The sequence below is a fragment of the Meleagris gallopavo genome, chromosome 5 (genome assembly GCF_000146605.3).
Source record: "Meleagris gallopavo isolate NT-WF06-2002-E0010 breed Aviagen turkey brand Nicholas breeding stock chromosome 5, Turkey_5.1, whole genome shotgun sequence".
Lineage (NCBI taxonomy): Eukaryota > Metazoa > Chordata > Aves > Galliformes > Phasianidae > Meleagris > Meleagris gallopavo.
In genome coordinates, this window is record NC_015015.2 from 21,041,210 (window position 1) to 21,066,330 (window position 25,121).

Sequence of the window (25,121 nt, forward strand, 5' to 3'; positions counted from 1 at the left end):
GCACAAGCCTGATGCAGAGATCTGTGAAAGAACACTGTAGAACTGCAAAAGAGCAAGAGCTGCATTTCTGCTGTGCCTGACCTGGTAAGAGACGAGTGTGTGTGTGTGACCTGCAGTGTATTTGTACACCCAAAACTTAGGCTCCATCTCTCCATGACTTCAAGAGCAAAAGGTTTTCAGAATTTGCCTAATACTAGGTAGCCAGGCAGAAAACATTAGTAAATAAATGGATTATTACATTCCACAGCCAACAGGAAGCGGTCAATACAGTAGAATGCAACTATAATGCAACATATAATGCTTCATGGCTACATTACTGTCTTAAATAACCCAAACACTGCTTCTTACACTGGGGTTTTGATTTCTTGCTCAGCTCAGTCCTACCCACACACAGAGCACTGCTGCTGAGCTGCTTGTTTCTCTGGGAGCTGCTCAGCAGAAGCAGGCCATGCCACCAAACCCAGACCTGAGTCCAGGGAATTCAAACCACTCACACTGTGGAAATGTCATGCAAATCAACTGTTTCTTCCAGAGGTAATTCTCAGCAATACCTCATGTGAAAGTTCACTGAATTCTCCACATTTTCTCCCACAAAACATTCAAAAATGCAGGGAGTTCAAACTAAGTTTAAGGGTTTTTTGTTTTAGTACCAAATGTGCTGCAAGTGTGAAAGTTTGTATTTAAACTAGAGAAGGCAATGCCCTCTAGTGTTTTGCAGAGAAATCTGGAAGAAGGCTCCCAAAAGCCTTACAAATTTCAAGCTTGGAGCTGCTGTACTCTTAGTCACTGCCAAAGTTTTGAAGTCTTACGGCTAACACACGACGTGCTTAAAATGTTCTGCAAATAAGCATGACAACAGAACTATTTGGGATCTCTTCCTTATATTTCTGATGCCTGCTGCAGAATCCTGTCAGAAGATGGAAGTATTTTGTGGGCACACACTGATGGCTTGAGGAGCATCTGGAAACGAGAGAACTTTTCAAAACCTGATCCCTTCCTTCTCAGAGTTCACAAAATAGATTTATTACATCTCTTCCCTTTATCTCCAAATATTATCTGTGAACAGTTTTTTCTTTACTGCTTTCCCTTGTACCATGTACACATATTTGGCAGTTAGTGACTCACCCCATCTCACAGCATGTGGCACTCCGAATGTATTGATGAGCTGCAAACAGAACTATGAAACTGAAGAGGTTTAAATAAAGAGTAGAACATTCTCACTGTTCCACAAAAACTACAGAACTATCAAAATGTTCATTTACATCCATATAGATTTCAAAACTCAATTTCACATCACACAAAGGACAGGAAGAGATTTTTAAAAACTGGAGGTCAGAAGAGCAAAAGATGAATTCCTTGCTGATGGCAGTTCTTAATTGGGCATCTAGGAGTCCTTAAATTTTACTGTGCAGTTGCTCTCCAAAGACAGGTGTTCAGACTTAAACCATCTAAAATGAAAACTTGCATGCCTTCAATTGAACTTTTTATCATATCAAATATTTTTAAAATAATTTAACAATAAAAATCACAGTTGACCATTTGGTGCTTTATTACATTACGTGCTATTAACCTCAGCAGACCAAAAATTGCAATAGAAAAAATAGCAATGATGAAAAAAAATTTAAAATGACACATCAATTACATCTATGTCCTATCTGAAATAAGGGGACAAAAAAATGTGAAACTTACCTTCTAACCTAAGGGGTACTGGTAGAATTAGAAAATTGTCTGTTAAGTAGAGAGAATCTGAAGTCTTCAGGATAGGCATCACCGTGCACCTCCCAGAGGAATTTATTCATAATAAAGAAAAGAAATAACAAGCTTTGTTCATAGAAGTTCTCCAAACAAAAGCCTGCCAGACTGACTGTAGTTCTACAAGAACGGCTGGATATAAATGAAACATCCACCTCACTGAGATTACACTTGAAGAGTAAATTCTGGGCTTGACCTGGCACATGTGATTAGTCTTTTAGGGCACTACATTTCTAGTCCTTGTGTTTGAGGCTGCAGTACTGAGTTTGGATGTAAAATTGGGATCAAATAAGCTTTTTCTAAGAAAGAAAAAAAAAAAAAAAAAGATGTAAACTTAGGATCTCTGCTTCAGAATTTAAATTACATTCCCCTTTCCTCAGAAGGGAAACAATGAGCCTTTTAGTTAAACAATCGGATTTTTTTTCCTGTAATGGGGAATGATTAATATTCTGCCTACAACAAAATTATTTCGGATCTTGTTAAATGTGTAACTAAATAACGGAGAAAAGAAAGCAGTTTAGAGGCTATCTAAAAGGCAACCAAGGTAGAATGACCAGTGTTTATACCACTGCATCAGGATCTGTTGTTTGTTAGAGGTATGACACAATAAAAACTGACTGATAATGTGCACAGAAATACAATCCTCAAGAAATATCTTGGAGAACCAAAACTAAACAAACAAACAAAGCCCTCACAGAATCAGTTTTTTCCTCTTGTGTTGTCATACTATTTGCTGGGAGCTGCACGGGAAAGGAACCACTCAAAATCCAGGACACAAAAAAGCAAGAAAAAGATCCTGGGAAGACAGACATCATCATAAGAATTCACAATCTCCTGACGGAATTAATGAAATATTGTTTTTTTTTTCCAGTTCTTTTTGTTTATTCACCAGTCCAATGCCTCTCAGACACATTTTCCCCTCCTCCAGGATGAAGCAGAACAATCTGAAAGAGAATTCTGGAAAATGCTCTAGCATTCATAAGAAAGAGACCGCATACACATATTGCCATATCTTGAGAAGATCTGTGCTGTGCAATAGGGCCAGGAGCACTCTATCAGTGTTTCACTTTGCAGAGATACCAGGAGTGTCAAAGAAAGACACTTTAACAATCTGAAATGTGCATATTTTCATCAGTGAAGCATAATTTTCTCCTGCTCTTCCCCCTGACTGTCCTCTTCTACAAGTGTTTGGCTATGAGACAAGCACTGGTGCGTTCTCCTTATTGTCTTTTTGCGTCACCATCTGCAGGTACTTCAGTCGTATAGGAGGGAGTTGCTCATAAAGGTCAAAGCCCAAAGGGCTCTCTGTATTCAGCAGTCTGTAGTAGAGAAGGTGCTTTTTCAAGGTCTGAGGAGAGAAACAGCAGCCATTAGACATGTCTTAAAAGTACAAATCTAATCTTTTCTCCTACTTCTGACACAACAAAGTAAACCTGACAGACAATACAACTACCACATCCAACATATTTAACTGCAACACTTTCAATAGAAGAGCTATAAAAAAAAAAAATCAGTTTCTTTCAAGAAAGTCTTTTAATTTGCATGAATTTTCCTCTTCTGTACTCTCACCTCAACAATCTCTCTCAACAGTCCTTGCAAGAAGCCCAAATGCGGTTTTGAGTGGGAACTTATAACAATGGACTGAAATACTAAACATAAAGGGCAAAATTACATAGCTGTTACACAAATGATAAACTTCAGCAAGATCTGCTATGGTAAGGCAGGATGGAAAGGTGAGAGAAACTTAGTATCTGTTTTGTTCTTCTGTGGGGGAAGCATCCAACTAAATGTTAAGGGAGGTCCGTGCTGGCTGCCTGTTCATAGCTGTGCTAGAACCAGCCCTGTGGGACCTGTCACTATGCAGAAAAAACACTGCTCAGGCAAGAAATATGGAAATAGAGTAGAAGAAATTCATAGAATCATAGAATCATTAATCTATGTTCCAGAGGGGCTCATTGTGTTGAGTTTAATCATAACAAGAATTAGATAACACTACTGGTAAATACTGCATGTTAAAATCCTACTGCTAATCTTCTCATTCTCAAGTTAGCAACATAGATAAACAACAATTTCAAAAGCCAAAATGCAAATCTGTGAGAGTACCATGCCTGAAAAACCATAGCCTCAATGGTACACATTGATCCTTACAGATCTTACCTCATCCACCAAAAGCCAAGTCTTTCGCAGCATGCTTTTCCGAGCAGCATCAGCCTCCTAAAAACAAAGCATATACTTCAATTAATATAGCAAATGCCATCTCTGCCCACAGGCCATGCAGCACTCTAGAACAACGCTATACTGATGATGGTCCAAAGAGCAGCTTGTTCTATCAAAAAAGCCTTAAGGTGGTAACCACTTGGTCCTTCCCTCTCCTCCTTCCCTTGTTGACATCTCAACAATCAAGTAGAATTGTAGATCAGGGGAGAAAAGGGCAGGAGGAACCAGTGCTGGAAATCTGAGACCATGGTTGGGCTCCTGTTTGGTTAACTCAGGCAGTGAGTTATTCAAAGAAGGTGAAAGGAAAAAATGCTCCACACCTTTAGACTGTCCCTGGCAGAGGCTAAGACTATTACAAGCCCTCTCTGCATAGTCAGCAATTTCATTACACGTGCTTCATTCTTTCCTTTTGTACATTCACTCACAGATGCTTAGATTCCGTTTCTGTAGGATTGGCTATGATTAGTGCACGCTTCTTAGGATATTACAAACAACAGTGGCTGTCTACTGGCTCCTATGTGGATTCCAAATTTCAGATCTCAGACAACTGCACAGTTCTCTAGACATACTTATACTCTTTGTTTTCAAGTCCAAGGTGGGTGATTCATCAACAAACCACAATGGATGCTGGGGAATACCAAGTGCAAATCCAAAGCTCCCAGCCCTGAAGCACTGATATTCCTTACCTACCTGAGTTGTGCTGTCTTGGGAGAAAATAAAGCTGTTCACATGAGCCACGGCCACCACATAAAGAACAGGGCACCAGGTGTTGCGCAGAGCACCTGTGACCAGTGTTCGGAAGTAATGTCGCAGGAGGTTCAAGTTATCCTCAGGAGGGGAAGTGTATCGCTCGAGAGGCACAGGAAACTGCAAGAAACCCACCCAAAAGGCAACATTACCTTCTGAGGCAGAATCTAAGCAGTGAGGAATTCCCCAGCTGTTAAGGCTGCCATATAACACAGTACATTCCCCATTTGGAGCAGGACCATTACTGCCCACGCTGACTGATGTGACATGCCTTTGTCAAAGTGTCCTCAAGATCTCTTCAGCATTATGGATAAGCGTTTTAGCAGACAAGTGATGGTACTTGCTTTTTGGCACAGGTAGGAAAAGGTGTTTCAAAGCAAAAAGACAAAGTGCTTTCAGCAGCACTATATCTTCTGCTAATGTATCAGAGAGACTTACAAAAGCCTATGCATTTAGCAAGAAAAGGAAAGCAGATATATATGCCAGAGTTAATGCTGCTGTTAAGCTTCCAACATTTTCTGACTTCACTGTCTAGCTTTGAAAAATAGGTTAGAACCGCTTTTAATAACATCTTAGTTTTGTTCACTTCTCCATTCTCCAAAGTCCAAATTGTCTTCTCTATTTTCACAAGTTCTCTACGTCTAAGGTTACGTATTTCACTTTGAAGTATTTTCTTTGCAGGACTAAAGAAAATCATTGATTCTACACAGTTCAGCAACAGTCTTCAGAGAAAACCAGCAGCTATGCCGTTAGTCTTTGGCTACAAAGGCAATACTACTAAAATTTTTACTGCCCACTAAGGTAAGTTAAACATGTCTTAAGACAAAACAAAAGAAAAAAAAACACACCTCCCCCTAAAGTGATTTTGCTCCTATACTTATGAAACTAGAACATACATAGGGAAGGGTTACTAGAAGCACCACGAGTACAGAGAGCTCATCACAAGAAGCAGGCCACAGAATCCTGGCTTACTTGGCTTAAGAAACAAAGACTCATCTGGCCATAACAATATAGAGAAACTGGCTGCTGGGCCACTACAACCAGGACAAAAGCACTGCAATCACACGAGGCAAAGCATATGAACTGCTAATTCACAATTTAATTTTTTTTCCAAAAATTGTCTTTGTATTAGCAAACTATAGGATAAATCAGGCATCATCTGTTATTTTGCAAGTGACAAAGAACGTAAAGCCAGCTGAATCCAATCTTTTTTGCTCTGCTCATTCAAAAGAAATGCACTCCTGCACTTCACAGATAAAACTTTCTCACTTAGTGACCCAGTCAAGCACAACTCCAGTATAGACAACTGTAAACATGATCTGAGAGGAAAAAAGCGTGTTTGCCCATGCACTGCATAGAAAGATTCTCACCGGGCTGAGAGAAGAGATAAGGCAATGTTAACTCATGCAAGAAGAGCACAGGGTGCAGACTAGCCCTTCATACACAGGAGTCATAAATTAGGAGCTTCTCAGCCACTAGACCAAGCAGGACATGGGACAGCATCCACTGAAGACTGAACAATCTCATAGCTCCCACCTTTCACATTATACCTATTATCAGCTCCCCAAACTAAGTTCAAAATCTTTCTTGAAAGGATTCTTTAACAAGGGCAATCTACAGGAACTGGACACTATTCTCCAGACTCACAATCAATAACATTGTTTTCCTCTCCAAGTCCTTCTTCCCATTAAAAAAAAAAGCCAAAGTATACACTGCTGTAATATATCTCAATAAAAAACAAACAAAAAAACCACTGCTCTCCATTCTTACTTCATTTTACATTCCATGCACTGGATTTTCTTCAAGAACAATGAGAACTTGTAAGTGAAGGAAATGAAGGAAGAATGAGTATTCTAGTGGACACTGAGATAAAGTAGTAATAGTGCTGGAAGAATGACCAAAACAGGGCTGGAGAAACACAGCCAAGAGCCCAGTATCTCAGAAGCGTGCAGGCAACAACCATAAAGCGTGATTACCTGCTGGAGGGGCACTCCCAGTGCCCGCAGGATACTTGCGTGCTCCCCAAAAACAGAGAGACGCAGATGAACACTGAAACGCTTCTGCAGAGGTAGAAGAACAAAGACTCCAAAGAGTGGATCTCCAAAGGAGACACCTTCAAACTGCTCCAGCAGACTTATATAGAGATCATGGAAGGACGCCAAACCAGGGAGCGGAGCATCCAAGTTCAGGGAGTCCAGAACCTTGGGCTGGCAATACACAGAAAGAAGCGCAGCTGTGTAACAGTGGATTGGTGCTTCTAGAAAGAGGTCACCGCCTGTGAGGAAGATGCACATAAGTCGTGCAAGTTTGGCAGCAGTAGGGATGCTCTGAAGGGTTTTAGGACGCCAAGTTTCCAGCAACAAGACCCACTGAAGGTTCCAGGTCACAGTGTTGACTAGATCAAGTGGGAGAGAGTTCAGCACAGCCCCACGCGTCTCTGCATTAGTCACTTTGTTGTAGAGGCTGATAAGTGGAAAGAACGGCCAGTCTGAAGGCAGGATGGGCCCTCTGACTTCAGGAAGCAGCATTGATTGGATGAGGTAATTACGTCCTTGGTAGGATGCTTGGGAATGCACAAGGGCAGGCTGCAAGTGAACAAAATGAGAGAGATAACAGGAGCGGATGGCAGGCAGATTCTGGTATGATTCTCTCAGCAGGGCACCACGAGTAGGCTTTGAAGAAGATGCTGCTGCAGAGCCAGGCTGTGACAGTTTGGCACTGGTACCCAGATGCAAGATATCAGAAAAGTCAGCTGCTTCTGGCCCTCCAGTTTTCCCTTCGCTGTAAGATAAAAGCAAACATCAGTCAAGAAAATCCCAAACACATTAAGCATTAACTATCTTGATATCTACAGGAAATTCATAGAACTACACTTGGAATTACCAACACAAATGCATTAAATGAAAAACTTCCACACAAAGCCAGCAGTCTGGTGAGGAGGCTGCAATTCCATTCTAGGGAAACAACTTACCAGCACAGATGTCAGGATGCTGAAGTGAAATACTGTATATCATGTAAGGCCACCTTGAGTCAATAGGACAACTCCCACAGTGGTAGCTTTGCACAGTCAAAAGAACCACACAGATTGGCAAACAAATTAAGGCAGAGGGGCTGTCAAACTTGTGTGTCACAGTCTCAGACCAGACATTTATCATGGTCTCAGATTACTTGCCAAACTTTTGCAAAATGGCATATAGCAAGTATCTGTAAGGAGGTGGGGTGTGGGGAAGCTTTCCTTTTTAAAGGAAAATTTGCTGGAGATACATGCTATTTCTTTGCAGCACACTGGTCCAATCTCCTACAAAGCTGCACCATTGCAAGTTCTAAACTGATTGTGAGGAACAAAGTAAACTGCTACCATCTTGGCCAGATGTAGATGTGTCACATTTGAGGTACTCCATATTATTTCTAGTACAACGTAGAGAATACATCATAATCAAATAAGAAAAAAAAAAACAACTGTGTAAGAACTTGTATAGTAAGGGTTAAAAGGAAGACTTAGTGATTTTTCAGAATAGATCAGGATCCCATGTGTTTCCTAGCCTCGCTACCATCAGTGCAGTAGATGCTGGACCTTAGTGAAAATCAGTTCTACCAGAAATCACTAGACCCTTGCCACTGAGGGGTTCAAAAGAAACTGGTCATATTTCTCAACATGGATACAACCAAGATAAATTTACAACCACATTGCCGGTCTGACTAGGAGGCTCCAGGACTTGAGAATACGCCAGTAAGCATTTGAAATTTGAATACAAGCCTTACTGAAGGTCAAAAAACACGACCAAGTTCCATTGCCAACATCTGCTTTTTCATCAAGTCTTTCCAGGTACCAGACTAAAGAAAACAAAAACAGAAAAAAAGCACAGCTTACAGAAGAAACTCTGGATTAAAGGCAAGATCCAGCAGGATCTCATAAGCCAGATGCTCGCTCCCCGGCAACAGACGGCTCAGCAATGCCATGGCAACGCAGTGATAGAGCGAGGCATGACGGCTGTAATCCGGACAAGTGCCTGCCTGCACAGGAAAGAAACAGATAAAACCACTGTTTGTCAACAGGCATCAGCAAGGACAGTGGAGGGGAGGCAGTTGAGGGAGAGATCTCGCTGGAAAGTGAGAGGCTAAAGAGGACTGCAAGAACAGCATTCTTGGTCAGCATTCACATAGACATCTTTCAGGAGTATTGCTAGGAAAGTTGTTCTCACTCTAGCCCAAAGACAGGCAAAAATATAATTTTGCCATCTAAAGTATTTTGGATCTAAATCCCCACGTCAGTAACTATAAAGATATTACTTGCTCATGGGGCAGAACAGTCAAGATAGCAAAAGACCAAATCTAGATCAGCTATGTGGAAAGACCAGCTGCCAGAGTTAGAGAAACTAAAGTGAAGACAACTCCAGAAGTGAAAGAAATGAAAGGCCAACAAGGATACCATTTTCCTAGCCAATACTAAAGCGAAGTACTGCAGATGATACTCATGGCGCAGCATCCATGCAGATGCTGGAGTTACTGAGGGGGGTGCAGTCTGCCAGCTTTGATGCAGATAATCCTTCAGGCCTTCAAAGCTCAGCACAGAGCTGTACTATAAAGGAAACAGAAATTAAGACAAATATTAGTAACACAGTCTGCACTGGAGGAAAGTAAAACAGTCCTCTCTGAAGTCTACCATCCCCTGCTTTCCCCTTAAGAATTCCTGCTGACTGCTGTAAGACTTTCAGAAATGGCCTGAGAAATATCTGTCCTTCTGCCACAGTGCTCACACCTGTGTTCAATATCAGAAGAAGGAAGAAATTTCCTCTTTTGTTTAGTTTGATCTTTTTTTTCTTTGTTATATATCCTTCAATCATCCCTCTTTCATTATCTGACACTTTAGTTCAGCCAAACAGTTGTTTAACTATTCTCAATGGATAACTCCATCCTTTAAGCTTCATCATCATTTGGCACCTACTCTATAATCCCAGCTTCCCAGCATGAACTGGATATGGGAATTCAAAGACTCGCCTATTCTGAAAATGAAGGTACTTATCTCCAAAGTACTTTGATATTTTTACATTAAAAACACACCAGTTCTATTTTAATAATTGAGACGATACAAATACTGATCTCCTTCCAAAGCATGCTATCATTCACATAGAACTCACAGTGAAAAAGTATATTCTCACCTTGCTGATTAGTCCTTTGTGAATATGGGTGATGCTATTGATGAGAAATAGGAGGGCAGTGAGGAAAGGGAAAGGTGACTTGGAGCCAACTAGGCTCAGAGGAGGTTTGCCTCCAGTACAACTCAAAGATACAATGCTGAAGACAGATTCAGGTGCTGGGGAACAGGACAGAGGGTTGCACAGAGCAGAACATGGCCTGTGTGAACACAGAATGAAAGAGATCAGGTCAAAAGGATTCATATTACTGAAAATTTATCCTGTAGGAATGTTACCATCCAAACCATGCCACACATTGTGGCAAAATGAAAGCCTCAATGACTGCAAAATAGAAAGGAGAAAAACCAAAGCAGTATCAACAGTTGGTAAAGTAAGGACTGTCACATAGAAGCTAATGCCAGTGAGCTGTCACAGATTCTAGTCTTCAACTATATTGTTCATGATGTGCAGAAATATTGATGCAATGATGCACCTCTGATGTCAAACATTTGAAAGCTTTGGACCTTGATTAAAAAAAAAAAATCACACACATGCATATGTATTCCAGGTTAATAAAGCTGCCCACATATTTTGGACATTTCAAAAATTATCAGACAGGCAAAGCCAAAAAGCCAGCTTATATCTGAAACTGCCACTGCAAAAATGCTGCCTTGTGCATCAGAAATTTTGGTGCTAGAAGCTTCAGAACTCAGCTCTCAGTCATGAAGGAACATGAGCCAGATTGGTGAGCATTCAAATACCCTTTGAAATAAAAAATTTCCAGTGTCCCTTACATAAGACTGGATGTTTTCCTTAATACAAGTCAAACTTCTCAGTTTACCCCTCTCCACAGAACTGATTGTAGGGTGGTAGTGAGGCTCCCTCTACAGCAGAAAGAGGGAACATCCACAGCACTGAACAGTGCCTAGAGCCTGAGACCAAATTTATGTTATCCAAACGTCTGAAGGGACAATTTGGTATCCAGCCTTTCACTTTCTCTCCTGCAGGGCCTTTCAAGGAGCTCTGCAAGAACTTAAATTATTTTATAAAAGTAGTTCATACACAGCATGTGAATGGTGCATGCACTCCCACTGATGTAAGGACTCAAACTGACATTGCTTTGTTCTTGTCTTTAAATCAGGGAAACTAAAAAATAATCAAAGCCAAGAGTGAATAAAATCTATTTGAAATTGATATAAAACACAGCTACACGGAGGGGTAGAGAGGCAGGCACTGCAGCAGTATCAGTAGGCAAGGAGGAACTGGAGAACCTCTGCAGTAGATGCTTTGTGTTGCAAGGGGAGAAAGGACAAAGAAGGGGTGTAGACAGAGCCTGAATTACTGCACTGTAATTCATCCAGCTTTCAGTATCACACATATGAGGTACATATGCAAAAGGTAAATAAATGGGAAAGGAGAAAATCATCTAAAGCATAACTGTACTTTATGATGTATTCTAGGCCAACATTAGAAAATTTCTTTGCTGTGAGTGGATTCCCAGCCCCTGGAACCACCGTGTTTCGTGCCCTCCTGACCACACAGTACAGTATAGAAATGAAGCAATGAAATAATTTTACCTGAGCAAATCCCACATGCTGTGCATGGCTGGCTGGCTGAGCAGGGGCTGCAGCACCTCAGATGTCAAACGTTCCAATTCCTCTAAGCAGTCAACTGGATTGACTGATGGCTGCATAAAACAAGAGAAAACAGAGGAATGCAAAAATACACACTGATTTAGTTACGTTCTTTTTTGATGTTGTTATGACACACCACCTCATCTACATAACAGTACTGCTATAGGTTAAAGCTAGCTTAACTGCTGAGAGCATGGAAACTGAGAGCTGGCACCTCAAGGTGTCCTCATACTCAAGTATTAGAATGCATCAGAGAGAACTCTTATTTAGCTGGAAGTAAGGTATGGGATCTTTGGGAGAAAATTCCCTAAATGTAAACTTGCTCTATGTGGTTGACATTCCCACTTCTTAACATTCTACCTATAAGCTCATCTTCTCTTTAACTTGAAGAAAACACAAAGGTGATCAGAACTACCTTGAGAAAACAAACTGGCATCATGAGGGTCGCAGGAAAAAAATAAAAATAATAATATTCAGCTGTACAGAGTGCAGTTGACCTACCCATCAAGACAAGGCTGTGGATGAACACTGCACAGGGGAGGACCTGTGGTTTTTTTTGTTTGTTTGTTTTTAAGGGAACCATCCAAATTCTTCTGACCCTAGTAAGCAATATTCCAGATTGAATGAACAGGCTGGCACTTCTTTTTTCACTATATATTGCCTTTGTTAGAGAAATACTCATTGCTGTAACAGAATCTGATTTTTTCCCAGGTGAAAGTTGTCTCCAGAAATCAGCCAGCAAAATTTAAATGTTATCCTTAATTCTTAGTAGTCTACAAAAACTATCCCATGGAGGTCCCTGTATTCACTAGTCTAAAACTAGTCTAGTCACTAGTCCAGTGACCATACAGGTTATTTTTTTTCCTCTTATCCATTCAAATACACTATGTGTAATTTTTATTTTATCTTTAAATTAGATCATATTAACCACAGGCTGATTATTATTATTATTAAGTGGAAATCAGAATTCATATGGCACAGTTCAAGGATCTAAGAAATTATTTAGTCAGCTGCTTTTCTGGAATATCTGTAGAAGGTAAAAAGGAATACTAATCTCTTTGAATGGTCTTCCTGGGTCTCTAAATATCAGGACCTAATGACAGCAGGTCAAAGGAGCTAACTACCTTTGGAGAATTGAAGATATCTTTGAAAGACCTGGGCAGTTTCCACCCTAGCCAAGGCAAACAAATTCATTTGTTTCAGGCAAATTTCAGAGGGGTTAGAGAGGTCTGAATAAATACAGGCATTAAATTATCCCCACATCTTGAAGATAGCTCTCCCAGGCCAGAACTTGGGCACATCAGCCAGGCAGTAAAGAGGAATCCTGTACTTATCTTTAGGACATGAATCTTTGAAGTAGCAAAAGTATAAGACGCTGTTTTTTCAACAGCGTAACACTGATATGCCACCTTCAGAAAGCTCTGTTAAAAAGATGGTTACATACTGCAACAGTGACTGGGTTACAGAATTTGACCTTCAGTGTTGGTGGAGCAGTATTTAATTCATCAGTAATTCATCTTTATTGCCTCCTGCCCGAAGTTCATATGGTATGACCCTCTGTGTTCAATCTTCCTACAAGGTTATTGCAATAACTGTCCACATGCAGGATCTCAGACCATCACAAATGCAAAAATGTGCAACTTAATTTAGCCTACAAGGAGGAAGGACTGCCAAACTGAATTAGGTCATATTTACTGCATGCTGGGTATCTCTGCAGTAAATCAAATGAGTCATTGCACTACCACACTCCTTGATTGAGATTCTGAGCCCAGAAGAAATTAAGACAGTGACATTTGGCATTGCCAGTGTGAAAGATCAGCACCCAGCCTAGGTAACAGGTGTGGCAAACAACATCTAGTCCTCATCTGTGCTCTTCTAAGCTTTCCTTTCTTTTTTCCAGGTTTTCAGTGGTAATACAGAAGCTGATACCAGTGACGTGAAAAGACAACCTATGTTCTTCTGTCCTTACCTGTTGACTGCAAACACTGTAATAAACTCCCAGGTAGATCATGTAAGTTGTGGTCAGAGGCTGAAGAATTTGCCAAGTTTCTGTCCAAGATATCACCTGCAGGAATTTTTTCATGCTAGTCTCCAGAAAGGGCTGTAAGCCTGACACTTGATTCCACGTTACTGGAGGAGGTGGAATCTGTTCACTCTCTTCACAGCTATTATTGAAACACAGCAGAAGAATGACACTGGATAGTGAGGATGCCTTGAAAACAATTCTCTCTAAAATATCATTTTAATAGCAAGACTTCTAGTTGCATGTAGCATGGAAGATGGATGCCTAATGACAGCTACTAGGGGAAAAACAACTTTGCACGTTCCCCTAGACTAGAACAAATCATTTTAGACAGAAAATTCAAATGAGAAACTATACTAAAAATACTAATGCAGGTGAAGAAACCTAAAGTTTCTTCACCTGCATTACTCTCTCCTTAGCTAAGCTTTGGTTTTACTGAATGTTACCCTATTATCCAGTAAAACTAGCAAACCCACAGCCCACTTTTCTTAATCCTGATCCACCTTGTTCTCCACAGTTTCTTTCCTCCAGACCTCAGAAAGGTCATTTCCTTTTTCCCTGAAGGAAAAGTCAAAGGAGTTCTCTAGTTCATTCTGGCAGGAATGCACTGCTAAATGCAGATTTTTACCTCTCCCTCTTATCAGGCTAGCAGGCATACAGCTAACTACCAGTCTTCAAAGTTCAATGTTCTTCTCTTCTGTCCTCGTGTCAAAAGCAACACATCCCACCTTGCAGGGATTCACACGTGGGACAGTACACCATATGAAATGAACGAATAGAGAAGGGTAAAGTCACGTCTCCTAACTGAAGAGAATATAAGACAACTACTCAGATGCACAAAACAGGTGACAGAGGGCCTACCTGCTCAGCTTGGCATGCAGCTCCACCGTGCATCCTGCAGTTTGTGTCACATGTACCAGCAGAGTAACCACCGCTGCAGCTCGCTGGACAGATAACTCAAACATCGGGTTCTTCTCGTGGCTAGTGCTGAGCAACTCAGGCAGAGACTGCAGTATCCTCACCAGCACAGGATAGAGATCCCTATGGTTTAAAATACAAAATATATGAGGTTGGAAGTAGTCCAACACCCTGTTCAAGCTTAGTCAGCTAAATTAAGTTTGCCTAGGAACATGTCTAGTTAGGTTTTGAATATCTTCAAGGATGCAGAGTCCAGTCTTTCTGAAAAATCTGTTCCAGTGTGACTATCTCCACAGTAGAAGTTTTTCCTTATACTTAAGAGAAACTTCCTTCATTTCGATTTGTAGCCATTGCTTCTTGTACTTCTCCTGCTATCACCGGGAGGATCTGGCCCTTTTTTCCCTGGACACCTTCTTGTTGCACATTGCTAAGGCGAGATGAGAAACATCAACATCCCCAAAACAGAATAATCAACAGACATGGAAAAAATGACCAAGAATTCTATCATTTCCAACTCAACTGAAAGGAATCTACCCTGCTTCCAAACATTCCAACCAACTCTTGAAAAAACACCAAATATTTTCTTTTTTTCCTCTAGTTTTCAAATGCTCAGAGTATACGTGGTTATAATAATGCAAATTCAAGCAATCTTCTGCTGCTTCTCTTTCCTCAGTGTTATCTACAATGCTAAAAGATGACATATAGTGTTTTACTTTATTAACCAATACACTGTTGCGCTCAAAATGCTATTGCAAAGAGAACCTCCCTTCCAACAATTACTACTGGCCTCTCCACTCCTCTTCAGGGGAACTCCACAGTTATCTCCATGCTTTCAAGTAAGACTCAATGCTTAAGGAAGGTCAGATTTATTCCAGAGCAGACCTTGAACTTCAAATACAAGAACTTGAATTTTGTACTGAACTGAGAGTGGATGCAGAGTTTGTCTGCATTAGCCTGCCTCAATTTTCATACATGCTGGGGACTGCTGCCCAGACTACCTTTTGCACATCAGATTCAATCCTAGGTCTGCTGCACTCAACATGTCTTGAGGTCCCACAAGCACAGCTGATTCAAAAGTCTCTGAGGGAAAAAAAGATGTAGTTCTAAAAAGTTTAGGTTTATCCCACAGAGAATGAAGAAAGAGAAGAAACAACAAATTAAAAGTGATTAAGCACAAGAAATACAAGAGAGCCAGAAAAAGAAAAGAACTCAACACCAACACCTTCAGAAACTGAGTTTTACTGCAGGAGGCCAGAGGAAGGGAGGTAAGACTCTCTGAAGGGAGTAGCAACTGATTCTATAGATCCCAAATTCAACCCTCTGGAACGTGATGCCTCCGTTGTGCTCTCCACCCCCACCATTTCCACTTCTCCACCTTTGAACTGTACCGGTAGAGGTCACAGGCCTGACCGTAACCAGCAGCCACTGCCCACAGCCGGAAGGCTTCAGTGTTCAGTCTGATGGCCTCTTCCCTCGGCAGAAGCAGATCCTGTGGATCTTCAGCTGTAAATCGAATTAACCGGCTCTTCATTTCAAACTTGTTAAGCTGTAAAACAAATGAAAGCAAGGAAACAAAGACCAAAACACAACCAAGGAATAAGAGACTTCACTCATGCATTACGACATTCGCTACCCTGACACACCAAAAAACCTGCAGATTTTACTGCACTTTATTCTAAACTCCCCTAGCATTGTTCTAACCCGTTTTCATCTTGTGTAATCTTAGGGAGCGTACTACAAAGGGTCATTAAATCATTAATGGCAATTAAGATGGATGTATCCCTGAAAGAGATGCGTGGGTGTTATCTAATCCGTTCCACACACAGAGTACGCTCAAACCACAGAGGTTTGCTGGCCCCCACACACTCTCGTTTCAGGGATTCCTTGCAGCATTAACTGACTTTTAAACAAAAATTACTCTTCTTTAACTAGTCATAAATAGAACTCCAGTACACCAGATTATACTGAGATTTATCTTAACAAAAACACTATACACAAAAATGGCTTCTTGCATTCCTCTTAAGAGGTTACATTAGATGGCTTTCAGAGGTCATACAACCTGAATCTTTTTATAATTCTTTGTTTGTTTTACAAAAAGGGTACCTCCTCCCTAATATTTTTTAAAAAAATACAGAATTCTAGTGTTTTGAAAATGTTCTGAGGTTATTTTAGTATTTAATTAAGCCTGACATGACTCATTTGCAGTCCTCTAGAAATAACTTTTATCCTCCCCAACAACTGGATATTTTTGCTTAACCATAGAAAAGAGCTGCTTCTTCCCTCTCCCACACATACAAAAGCTTATGTGTGCTCTGTCTAAACAAATGCACTGACAATGTCTTTCTCACAACACAAGGACACATTATAGATAATTTGAAATTCAAATGCTTTACAGCCATCTCGTTAGGAAATCACTGCACACCCACAAGAAGCAAAGGAGCTGATGAATCAAACTATGAATTCTGACACCCCTCCTACAGAACAGAGGGCAAAGTTAAATTTACTTCCTGAGGAGGAAGATAGAAGAATTCTGTTTTTAGGTAAAATTCCTACGCTATTTTGTTTTTTAGTATTTTCCATTCCCATGTTCAAGTGCCTGCAACAAGTCATATGAGAGTAAAACAGAACCAAATCCTGAGCAGTAGGAACCTTGTAAATAATGTTTGCATGCCTGGAATACCTGGACTACTCAAAATCCAAACGAGAATGAAATGTAGAGATTTTCTGTTATGTTCCTACCACCGCTTACAGCTTTAAATATCCCACTATTATCAGCATGTTTCTCTACATATTTTATAGCACAACTTAGTATTCTCCTGATGATGCCAGCAATTTCCTACATAGCAATTTATTAGATGCTATTAAGAATACTGAACCAAAACACCTCAGAGGTGCACACTGCACTGTAATGGGTGCTGCTCTGAGTTGATGTTACCTGTGTGATGCCCTTTATGAGTGAACACAATTATCTCTGAAATGGAAAACTTGTCCAGAAGTAGATAAGAGGGGCTGTAAGTACCGACAAATAATCTGAGCTGTTAAGGTAAATTCATGGCAGGAAAGTTCAACTAGGGCTGTAAAACACAAAGACACAAGTAAGACCTCTGGTTTATGAAGTCCTAAGCTGCCTATCATTGGAGCCACAGGAGAGTACAGACCAATACATGCTGATGTGCACTCTAAGCATCTGCTGCTGGCCAGTATCACTGAGCTGTGCTGCGTGATTTTGCACAGCTGCACTACATAGATCTCCCTCCAACCCCCTCCTCAAAAAAATAAAGGAAAGAAAAAAGACTGAAATAGCTTCCCTAGTGCTATACAACAGAAGACACATTGTAATACTGTCAACAATTCCTTCAGAACACACACATGCATCTTCTTCACAAGGATTATTTTGGCTTCTTTATTTCAGCTCGTACTCTGTCTTCCAAGAGATTTCTGAGGTTTCCCTGCAAATGGCAGAAGATATCTATAGAGGTAACTTCACAGAGACTGTGGTTAAGAGCTACACCATGCTTGAACCACCAGCAATTCTAATTATAGTCTCATAGAGTCACAGAAAAGTTGCTGGTCAGAAAGGACCTCTGGAAACTGCAGTTCTCTCTGTTTCGAGCAGGTTGCTCAGTGCTAGGTCCAGAAGGGTTTCGGATTTCTTCACAGACGGTAAGTCTGCAGCCTCCTTGGCAACCTGTTTGCGAGTTTCACCACTTTTGCTTTAGAAGTAAAATTTCTATTTTTAACTGTCTTGTATTTCAACTTTTGCTTGCTGCTTCTCATCAGTATATCCACTGAAAGGGTAAATTTTGCTGTTTTCTTTACTCCCTCGACAAAACACATATCATCACTAGCTTTCTATTGCCAAGCCTAAACAATTACAGGGAAAGATTGAAAGCTGTATGTCAGATACTTCAATCTCTTACTCATTGAAGTGGCGCTATTGCTTCCCTTTACCTCAGAGTGAGACTGAAACAGGAACCCTGACCGCATATCTCCCAGTTTCATATGTACTGGTCAGGTCTGAATCACATTCTTCAGCTTAGTCACCCCCAGTTAATTATCCATCATTAGTGAGGAAGCAAGGCACAGAAAACAATGGTATTTGATAACCGAAAAGCTCTTCTGATAATCACTTACCAGCCTGGCTGTTGCATTTCTGCCTCCAGATGCCAATACTCTGATGAACTTCATAGCAGCAGCGCAAGCAACCCCATGGAGACTGGTGAGTAAACATCCTGGCTCAGCCACATGAGGATCCCATCGAGTAGGAAGAAATTCCCTGACAATGGTTTCAATCAACCGAGGACAGTCAAGCAGCTGCAGAGAAATAGCAGGCATTACAAATAACTGAAAGCATGCAATTCCAGTAGCCATACATACAGAACACTCAAGTTTGTCTTATCTCCTTGTCACAACTTCATCAGCTTCTTTCTTCCCTTTTTCAAATCTTTTCCTACCATTCCTCGTGTACAATAACAGATTTACCTGGATGCATGCTTCAGAGGAGTGCCTTGCTATGTGAGTAAGGATGTGCAGGATATCCAGGACAACCGTTGGAACAGGTCGTACCACCTCAAGGATGTACCTCAGCCGGTGCTGAATCCGTGTCTTCAAAAGTCCCTGAAAGGAAAAAAATATTCATTACGTTCTTATTAACTGCTCTCTGAGAAGCAGTTGCAGAAGGGAAAGGCAGATGCAATTAAATCTTTTGCAGATAGAAAGTATTAAAATTACCACTGGGGAAACGAAGAGAGAAGTTTCTGTAGATTTGCAAGCTAGCATGCTAGCAAACAATCAAAAAGTTGGCCCAACAGAGCAGGAACATCTGAACTTTTGTTCTGTATCAGACTACCAGTGAGCTTTTTGGATAGTTGCGCTCTCCAGAGTGTGAAACTGCAAGTAACAGGGAATATCTCTCCTACAAAGGACTATTAAAATGTAATGTGGCTGAAAAGGGTTCTCATGGCTTTTGATTCATTTTGGCTAGCCACCACCTTCATCTAACACAGTACTCTTTCTTTAGTCCTGACAGTGCTTGTCACATTGGAGAAAGCTGACAGAAGTTGAGAACAGATACCAGTTTCTATTCTGCAGTAAGACAGATGCAGATGGATTATGTGATTCTGTATTGCTCACAGAGCAGAAGATCAGTAACTGTGATAAGAATCAATCTTAGTGATAGCGTTATGCACTTCTAGTTTAGGGAAAAGGTGCAACACTTGAGTTCATAGGACTGATGCTTTTAAAAGTTGCAGCCAGGCAAGTCTGAAGCTCTATGTTTGACTGGATTCAGGTACTACTTTAAATATTATTTTTCCAATATGTGGAACTGGGATGTAACAACCAATTAGCAGGTGTGAAATGGAATTTATTTCAGAACAGCTGGAACAGTGGAGAACTTTATGCCAAATCTCTTCTGAGTTCAGACCACATAACTGTTTCCAGAGTGACAAACTGACCTCATCTCTTATCTACATCTCTTTTGTTAAGCCTCTTAAGCAGCATAGCCTAATAGAACAAATCTGAACTTACAAAGTCACTAACTGAAACCAGATATCTAAGTACAGTAATTCATTTGCCCAGTGAAGTTTATAACCATTTGCCATTGGAAAACACGGACTAAGTGATGTGACCACAGACCTTAACGACAGCAGCTCCAGCAGGGTGGAGTTTGAGATGGAAAAGATTATTGTTGTTAGATCTCATATTTAAGCTAAACCTCACATCCCTGGCATATGTGACATTCATTCTGAGAGATGCAACATGAAGAGGGAAATGCTAAGTAGTCACTGGATCAAATGCAAGGAGAATGTCATTGTACCATTCTAATTCAGAACTATCCAGCTGTAATTCTCTTGTTTAACTTTAATAGTGTCTGGAACTGTTTCACTTCTAGCTCAAGTAAGTGAACATGAAAATCATGTCTGTATTCAATCTTTCAACAAATCATGGTCATCAGCATGCTTGTTGCCAATTTCCCTAGAGGAAGTTAGAGATAGTTAATGATGAAGTCACACTGGTCAAGTCTCAACATTTTTAGAAGTAATAAAAATCACACCACTGATAATGTATGACAGAAACATGACATCCAGCAGCCAAGGAAATGTTCTAATTTTCATTCATAACACTACTAACACACACAGAAGAGTACACATTTCAAAAGCACTCACAGCTGCTGTGCACAGTCTATTTTTCCAGAAAGATTTCAGGCCAAGCTGTGTGCTTACCTTTACAACGTCGTAACGGGCTACATCTGCATCTGGCTTGTTTTCATCCTTTTGTTTTTTATTCTGAGACTTCTCTGTTCCAGTTAATTCTTCTTCTTCTTCTTCCTCTTCTTCTTCCTCATTGATGGGGACAAATGGGAATGCAGCCATCCCTTGGTACCATGAGAAAGTCCAATCAAGATATTTCTGAGGAGAGTAAAAGCACACAAAATTCTCTCACAAAGAGATCACATAAGACCAAAACAAAAAAAAAAAAAAACCCACAACCACTTAATTACAGGATGCCTTACAGATTTCCACCTAACTCAGGAAAATAGGAACACAATAAAGGATACTCTAAACATTTACAAGTAGATGAAATGATTTTTCAGATAAGTGACTTTAATCTATGACCCACAGACACTTGGGAAATCATGAAAAGCAATTACCATGACGTGAATTAAATTCACTAGACAAGGAACAGAAATGCAGCTTAATTGAAAAATGTTTAAGATAAAAATAAATAACCAGCAAGGGCTCTAGAAGTTAAACTGGAATTTGACATTTATTAGCTCTGCTCCCATTTCTGGGTCTGCATGGTAGGCTTCTAGAGATCTAACCACTCTTTTCTAGCATCATTCTCTTTGCAGCTTAACATTAAAGGAACTTGAAACATAGGCCACAGTCTGCTTTGCCCATAATGGCCTGCTTCTTTTCAACCAGGAAGACTCTTTAACCTTGCTGTTCGGGGTGCAGTATCTCTGAACATCCAAAAGAAGTTTCAGCTTTCTAACAAGAGAAAAAGCATCAAGGAGAAAATAAACTTGTAAGAATGGAAAAATAGGTATACAGTAGTGAAAGAAAAGTATGTGAGAACAACAGATGATGGACAGTGATGGAGAGAGACTAGTACTACTGTGAGGCCTGACAAAGCAGGGAAAATACTTAGTCACAAATTTGTTCAGAAGCAGGAAAACTACATAGCAAAAAGCCAACAACAGAAGAGGTTGTATAAAAAATAAAACATCTAAATCGTACATATACACTAGAAGTAACATGCTCTAGATTTTAAAGGTGTCAAGAAGGAAGAGAACTCCCACAACAGCCTGCACTGAATTTAATCATAGGTGGAGCCAATTTAAATAGGAGAAAAGAGGACTGAATCTCTCAAATTTGGATAATACAGTCCTTTGTCTGTCCCAAAGCACAAAAATAGCATTCTACTGACCATTAAGCTAACCCCTCCAGCAAGACTTTTTTAGAAGTTACTTACCTTGTCCTTTAATTCTGACTCTATAAATGATTCAGAATGAAACCAAAGCCAGGGACATAATGATTTTCTCACCTCATCATCAGATGACACCAGCAGAGCTCGGAGAGCACCAACAGATGCTGCCATGACATTATCCACAGCATCATCCAGAGAGAAGCGCAGCAAGAAGAGAAATCCAGCATCAAGAAGCAGACGCAGAACACTGCCCTTCAAGGAGGAAGCAAACTCTCCTGCCCTGGCCTGAAAAGTATGCCATACAGAGATAATGTTAAAGCTGTCTCACCTCAACTATGTACAATCTAACATTCTGCATGCTTGCCTCTTCCCAGTTCTACTGTAAAGCAGCTACACTGTGCAGTCAGCACAACAAACTGCTCTACTTGATATTCTCCAAGGAAAGTGTAGAACCATCTATAGGGACAAAAAAAACTTTGTATCATTCAGTCCAAAGCAGTGATATAAAAGGACAGAAGAAATGCTTAAGACTTCAAAGATCCTCAAAGACCTACAGTGCCAGCAATGCAGGAAAATCCACTTAAAAACCATAAAATTGAGCACCTGAGTCACATTTTGACCACCTGCTATTTACACTAATTAGGAGTCTTCCATGCTGCCTAACTTTAGGACATCACAAACTGATGCAGATTTGCCAAATTCCAGTGCTGCCCCTTATAGAAGGTAACAAACTGATAAGACCTCAAAACATAAATGAGAGAATCGGTAGCCTTTCTAGGGAACATTACCTATTGATGAATGGCTCCTGTTTCTGCATTACATACTCTCTTCTGCATAAGTGAAGGGTCACATACCCCAAGTGCAATTACAATGTGCAGACTGAAATCTGCCAGGATGTACACCCTGCTTTGCATGCTACAAACATCTCTCCCCACTTAAAATTCTATGACTCAAGGGCCAGTCCAAGAAAAAAGAAAAGTTCTAAGAGAATAATTGCACATTCTTCTGTTATTTCTGTAACTTTGTGGTATATTTCCTATTTGGTTTAGAGGACAGGAAGTTCTTTTCTGCTTAGATCAATACTGGAACACCATCTCTGCATAGTCTACAACTATTCCATAATGATGCTGCTGCTGCTTTAGGCAAGTCAGTTGTTTCCCACAGAAGAGGTTTTAAGAAAGTTGCTTTATATTTTCTCTTCTCCTCATTCTCTAGAGAGGCACAACTCCAGTTCTTTAATGCAGAAAAGCTTTCTTTCTTATGTCTGGACACTTATTATGACTTCATCCTGTTCTGCCCCATCTTTCTTCTCAAAATCATGCTGCTACTTCATCTCAGCCTCCCCTGCTGCTGGAGGGAAGGTTAGCACTTCCCCCCAGAGTTAGGTGGGAAAGTGCGTGGAAGTAAATATTCATATTGCTTTATGCCTTTTACTGTAAGATTAGGCTAGCTCATTTTCACCACCTACAGAACAAGCACATCGTGTAGCTGGCTCAGGCAACAAGAACTGAAGGGTCACTGCGAATGGGAGTTTTTGTCACAGAAGTAACACTGTAAAAATAACTCATGTCCAAAGAAACAGAGGAACATGAATTGCAGCGCTGCTGCTGAGCAACACTTGAAAGCTGCAAAGCTTCTTCCCACAGAGAATCCTGAAATTCAATTTGCTATGTACCAGCATTGTAACTTTTCTTAGCAGTGAGATCTTTGGTGTAAAAAGAAACACTCTGCCAGTGATTTTGTTCACCTGCATTAGAACAGAAGACAAACAACTAGCATCAAAGAATCTGGACCCTGATGCAGTGGAAATGTCAGCTATGGGGTGGAGTTCCGTGGAAGCGACTTACCTTTTGAACAATACGACCCAAGACCTGTAGGGCCAGCGTCCTCTGCTGAATAAGTTGGCTGCGAGACAAATGAAAGAGCTCTTGGAGAGAATAACCAGCCCTCTAAATGGAGGAGGAAAAGAAAAAAAAACAACAACAAACAACCAAGTATAGATAAAAATAGACCCCTTAAAATAAGATTTGTTGTAAATAGTGCATAACAGGAGGTAAATTGCAACACAGTTTTGTTTGCTGTTTCACATCAATTGCAGAAGAGATTGCAATAAAAGAAGTAATGGGAGAAAACTGCACTTAAAAAAGGACCTGCGTACTCGTTTTCCATCACCACAGATCCTTAATGGCATTGGAGAAGAAAAGCATTAACAGAGTGTCTGAAAACAAAGAAAGCAAGTTAGTGCATGGCAACTAAACTTCTCTTCAGAAGCTTGTTTCCAAAGGAAACCATCCATCTACACTTTCTTGAGGTTTTTGTCACTAAAACACCTTGACACAAAAGGAATCTGACAAGATAAACACAGAAAATGGAAATGGGTGTGCTCTTTCCTTTCTGCTTCAGTACACCTACCTCTGCCTCTTCTCCATGGTGATGCAGACCTAGATGAGTAGGCAAATCAGCGTCTGCAGGAATCAAGTCTCCTTTTAAACTGAATCGAGCTTGCATTCCCTAGCATAAAGAAAATGGTGGAGGGAGAGAAAGATTATTTTTATTGCCTTACACTATTCACCACATAAAATTCCATTTCTGAGGTGTCATCTAGCAGTTGATTCGACAAACTCCCCAAATCAGATCTCAGATTCTTAAAAAAAAAAAAGTTTATTCCACTTTTTTTTTTTTCTTAGCTTTCAGACCTGTATCACCACAAGTCATCTGTGAGTTATCAGACTCTCACTTTGTAGCTGTCTTTGACACTATAGGCAGAAGTGATCACATATAATCCCACTCTGCAGAGAACACTGGGTCATCCCTCAACTTTACAAAATCTCTCAGATTGAGAAACCAGGGGATTATTTAAGAAAACTTCTAAACTGTCACTGGTGAGAAACATGAACCAGACACCTTCACAAACAAGAAAAAAAATCAGTTTCTGCTTTTAAACCTTTTTAGTTTTCTTCTGCCGGGGTGAAGGCAAATCTTTCATCCACTCCAGTTTCTCAAACTCCACATTGTCCATGTGAATCCATTCTTTTCTTGGCTTCACAGGCAGATCATCATCTTTGGGAGAGAAAATGACAGCCTTACCTTCCAAAGCAAAGATGAAGAAAATCCTATTCCCTACTTGACAACCCACTTGGCTTAAAGACTACATCAAATAAAAGATCCATGTAAAATAAGAAGAAAACAATTTTCTAATGAACTGCTGACTGATGCATAAACATCAAAGACAGCTGTTTTCATCCTTCATGAGAGCTAGAAGAG

At 40.4% G+C, this 25,121-nt stretch overlaps 1 protein-coding gene and 1 long non-coding RNA gene across 6 annotated transcripts in view; one reads left to right on the top strand and one right to left on the bottom strand.

The window, feature by feature from the left end:
- Positions 1-1,525: 1,525 nt before the first annotated feature.
- The window catches only part of RPAP1 (RNA polymerase II associated protein 1), a 36,957-nt gene continuing 13,361 nt past the window's right edge, over positions 1,526-25,121 (bottom strand). For 4 of the 5 annotated variants that reach the window (XM_010711312.3, XM_019615532.2, XM_031553518.1 and 1 more), the window contains 18 exons: positions 24,802-24,917; positions 24,270-24,368; positions 23,705-23,806; positions 21,975-22,142; positions 20,651-20,836; positions 18,909-19,043; positions 18,561-18,740; positions 15,815-15,972; positions 14,370-14,549; positions 13,455-13,650; positions 11,429-11,538; positions 9,876-10,071; positions 9,146-9,295; positions 8,588-8,730; positions 6,693-7,497; positions 4,660-4,836; positions 3,910-3,966; positions 1,526-3,100 (listed from right to left, as the gene is read on the bottom strand). In XM_010711312.3, the coding sequence (XP_010709614.1) occupies positions 2,945-3,100; positions 3,910-3,966; positions 4,660-4,836; positions 6,693-7,497; positions 8,588-8,730; positions 9,146-9,295; positions 9,876-10,071; positions 11,429-11,538; positions 13,455-13,650; positions 14,370-14,549; positions 15,815-15,972; positions 18,561-18,740; positions 18,909-19,043; positions 20,651-20,836; positions 21,975-22,142; positions 23,705-23,806; positions 24,270-24,368; positions 24,802-24,917 (3,314 nt within the window). In that variant the 3' untranslated portion in view covers positions 1,526-2,944. Of the gene's footprint in view, positions 3,101-3,909; positions 3,967-4,655; positions 4,837-6,692; positions 7,498-8,587; positions 8,731-9,145; positions 9,296-9,875; positions 10,072-11,428; positions 11,539-13,454; positions 13,651-14,369; positions 14,550-15,814; positions 15,973-18,560; positions 18,741-18,908; positions 19,044-20,650; positions 20,837-21,974; positions 22,143-23,704; positions 23,807-24,269; positions 24,369-24,801; positions 24,918-25,121 lie in introns of all 5 variants that reach the window. The other variant, XM_019615533.2, reaches the window with a different exon arrangement.
- LOC109367737 lies at positions 8,737-13,500 on the top strand. The gene is made up of 2 exons (XR_004159887.1): positions 8,737-8,864; positions 13,386-13,500. It is a non-coding gene; the product is annotated as an uncharacterized LOC109367737 (long non-coding RNA).